Source organism: Juglans microcarpa x Juglans regia, chromosome 5S (genome assembly GCF_004785595.1).
Source record: "Juglans microcarpa x Juglans regia isolate MS1-56 chromosome 5S, Jm3101_v1.0, whole genome shotgun sequence".
Classification (NCBI taxonomy): domain Eukaryota; kingdom Viridiplantae; phylum Streptophyta; class Magnoliopsida; order Fagales; family Juglandaceae; genus Juglans; species Juglans microcarpa x Juglans regia.
Window position 1 is genome coordinate 10,266,932 of NC_054603.1, and position 3,200 is coordinate 10,270,131.

Below are 3,200 nucleotides of genomic sequence, written 5' to 3' on the forward strand. Positions count from 1 at the left end.
ATAGTTAAATGACTAAAGAAAAGATAGTGCATCTGATCAATAAAACTTCATGCAGAAAAATTAGAAATTACTATTAAGCCATCGACTCAAATGCATGGACTATCAAGACTGATGCAAAGGATTGTAGCTATTTCATATTTGAATTAAATCTATGATATGATTAATATTTTGGTGTTGTAAATTTAAATTTATCGTTTGCATACATTAAATTACCTATTTTTATATTATACATGATTTAGTCATTGTATTTAAATTTTAGCTTTTTAACTTATTTTTTTACAGTATTTTAGATTTTTTTTAATTATTATTTTTTACATTATTTTATTATTTTTATGGGTAGGTTAATATGAATTTCATATTGGGCCTTAGATATTGGGCCGTGGGCCCAAGTCCAATCTGAGTAGGGCAATTGGGCAAGTTCACTTCAACTCCGATCAGAGCTCTGAACTCCGATCAGAATCCAACTAAGTTTCTGAGTCGGAGCAGATTTTGACCTCCGACCCTAGTCGGAGTCGGAGGTCGAAGGTGGGCATTCCGACTCCATAGGTGTCGGAGCCCACCCCTAGTTTAAAAGCTCTTTTGGTTCATGCAAACAGCCTTTTAGCATAATCGATCTTACAAAGAAGCTAAAATTACCCCATCCTACTCTTCTTGCCAAGCTATGGCTCCTATTTTGGGTTTGATTTTTTCCCTTTACGGCTAGGTTTGGATAGAAGTACTCATTCTACCCACCAAACTATTACCCCTTCTTTCAAATTACATGCCATTTATAAGTTATAAATCAACCTAACAATTTGCATCTTATAAAGGATTTTTATTGAGAGAAAAAGTTACACAAACTCAAGGAACAAGTTGATAAGATTGAATATTCAAGGAACGTAAAAATAAATGTAAAATCTAGAGATATATATTTTACTATGTATTTAATAAAAAAATACCAAGTCTCCGGGCTCGAATTGTTTTCGTCTCGATGGAGCAGCACCTGTGGCTGATGAAGCTATGTTGTGGACTATCTTAAATGAGTTTTGGAGTTTTTTCAAATCTCATATCATGTAAAACCAGATCATCAAATGAAGCGATTGCATGGATGGAATTGCAGCTACGCATGCCTTGTGTTGTAATTGCAAGAAGATTCATCATTCATGAGGAGATGTATGTAAAAAGATCAGTAATGCTACGCATAATTATGTGTTGTGTAAGTACCACGTATTCTTTTCTATATTCATTTTAAAAAATAAGTGCATAGTTTACTATTAAAAAGTTAATTTTATTTTTTACGTAAATCTCATATTTACTCATTTTTTTAAAAAAGAATACGTGATGCTTGAATATTACATGACTGTAAATATTATTTTTCATAAAAAATAATTCGAGGTTTGAGCATTTTAAAAGACAATTGGTTTCGCAACCAATTCAGCCAACCTACACTACAGTAGAATGGACGTTAAACATTTAATTTTGGGTTCTAATCGCAATTAATTAGCCTCAAAGCTGGCTAGGGTGATCCTACTCAGAATTCTAATTAATACACCAAAAACAAGCAAACAAACAGTATCTACGCGATCCCTTTCAGATTTTAATCCACATTCGCCACTTTTCATGTCACTCGCCTATGCTGAAAGTAATGAAATTACTCAGAATTAGTAGCAGTAATTAATGAGTTGTAGAGCTGCCTAGTTAAGAAGTCTTCCTAACTAATAAAGCTAGCCCCCCTTGGTTATATTTTATAAAGATTTGAAAAATATGTGTAGAACACGATTATCTCTTTTCATCTTTTTAAATATTTGAGATATTCTGATTTTAAATTAAAAAAAAATCGAAATTATATGAAATAAATTTTATGTGAGTTTTATTGTTTGATAATCGTTCATATTTTTTTAATTTTTTTTTTGAGAAAATTGCTCATAATTTTCTGTTTACAAATAACATATTTAATAATTGAATTGAGCTGATTCTAAACCCTTTTGAGTAGTCTTGTTTATTTATAACCCAATAAATGCTTGATCAACATAGGCTTACAAAAGAGAACTTACAAATGAACATCAGATTGTAATGCTCTAATTTTATTCTGAAATGAGAAATATTTTAGTTATAAAAAATTTTTACACAAAAATAATTAAATGTAACTTGATCTGGTATGCTAAATTGTAAAATTATATTTATTATAATATATATTTAATATATCATATAAAATTATATCAATTTATGAATTCATTTTTATAAGATCTTTTTACGACTATAATACTTCTCTTCTAAGATATATATAATATTTCATATCTGGCTGCAACTCTCTTTTCTAAAATATATCTAATAACTTTTCGTATCAAAGCAGATGAGAAAGTTAACTAAAATAAATGCCCAACAACCACCAACAACATGCACGCGTGTATATAAAGCTCATCGATTCCTTCTGTCGCTCATCAGCACTCTCACTAGAAAACTCAAAGCAATGGCAACTCAAGTGGCAGAGTCTCAAGGGATTCAGTCTTACAGAGAAAAGGCAGAGATATACCATGGGGTAGCTCTCTGCAAGCAGAAAACTCGTGAACTGTTAGAGGGGATCTCTCTCCCTAAAGGCCTCCTTCCACTGGACATCGAAGAGATGGGGCATGACCCTTCATCTGGCTTTGTTTGGATGAAGCAGAAGAGCAAGAAAGAGCATAAGTTCAAGCGAATCAACAAGGTCGTCTCTTATGATGCAGAGGTCACCGTGTTTGCAGAGAAAGGCAGGCTGAGGAAACTTACTGGTGTGAAGAGCAAGGAGATGCTGATTTGGGTTGCACTTTCCGATATCTATCTTGAAAATCCTTCTTCAGACAAGCTTGTGTTTGGGATCCCCAGTGGCTTGACTCGGACGTATCCAGCTTCAGCTTTTGAGCTCGAAGAAGACAAGGCTGATGGTCAGAAGAACAAGAACTAAACTCTTTGCCATTCTGGGTTTTTATACTAGCCATTCTATGAAGATAAAACAGCCATATCCAGGAAAAAAACAAAAAAACATCTAAAATAAGGTCTCATGTGAATGAGGTGTGAGTTTATGTTGGAAGAAGTTTCATTGTTACGCATTTTAGAGATTCTTGTACTGTTTATTTGAGACTTTCCTATGCATCCGTTTGATACTATGAACTCCTTGTAAAAGAACATAGAATTTTCTCTCTAATAAAGACTGTGTTTGAAATGCGTATGGTACTGCTAAGTTT

General features: G+C 32.9%; 1 protein-coding gene across 1 annotated transcript; it reads left to right on the top strand.

The window, feature by feature from the left end:
• Positions 1-2,449: 2,449 nt before the first annotated feature.
• Positions 2,450-2,920, top strand: LOC121267083. The gene has a single exon (XM_041170962.1). It carries the CDS (start codon positions 2,450-2,452, stop codon positions 2,918-2,920), a length of 471 nt encoding a protein of 156 aa, XP_041026896.1.
• Positions 2,921-3,200: the final 280 nt, after the last annotated feature.

Excerpts from the sequence above, each read along its gene's own strand:
- LOC121267083 (XM_041170962.1), top strand. The coding sequence starts at position 2,450 with ATGGCAACTCAAGTGGCAGAGTCTCAAGGGATTCAGTCTTACAGAGAA.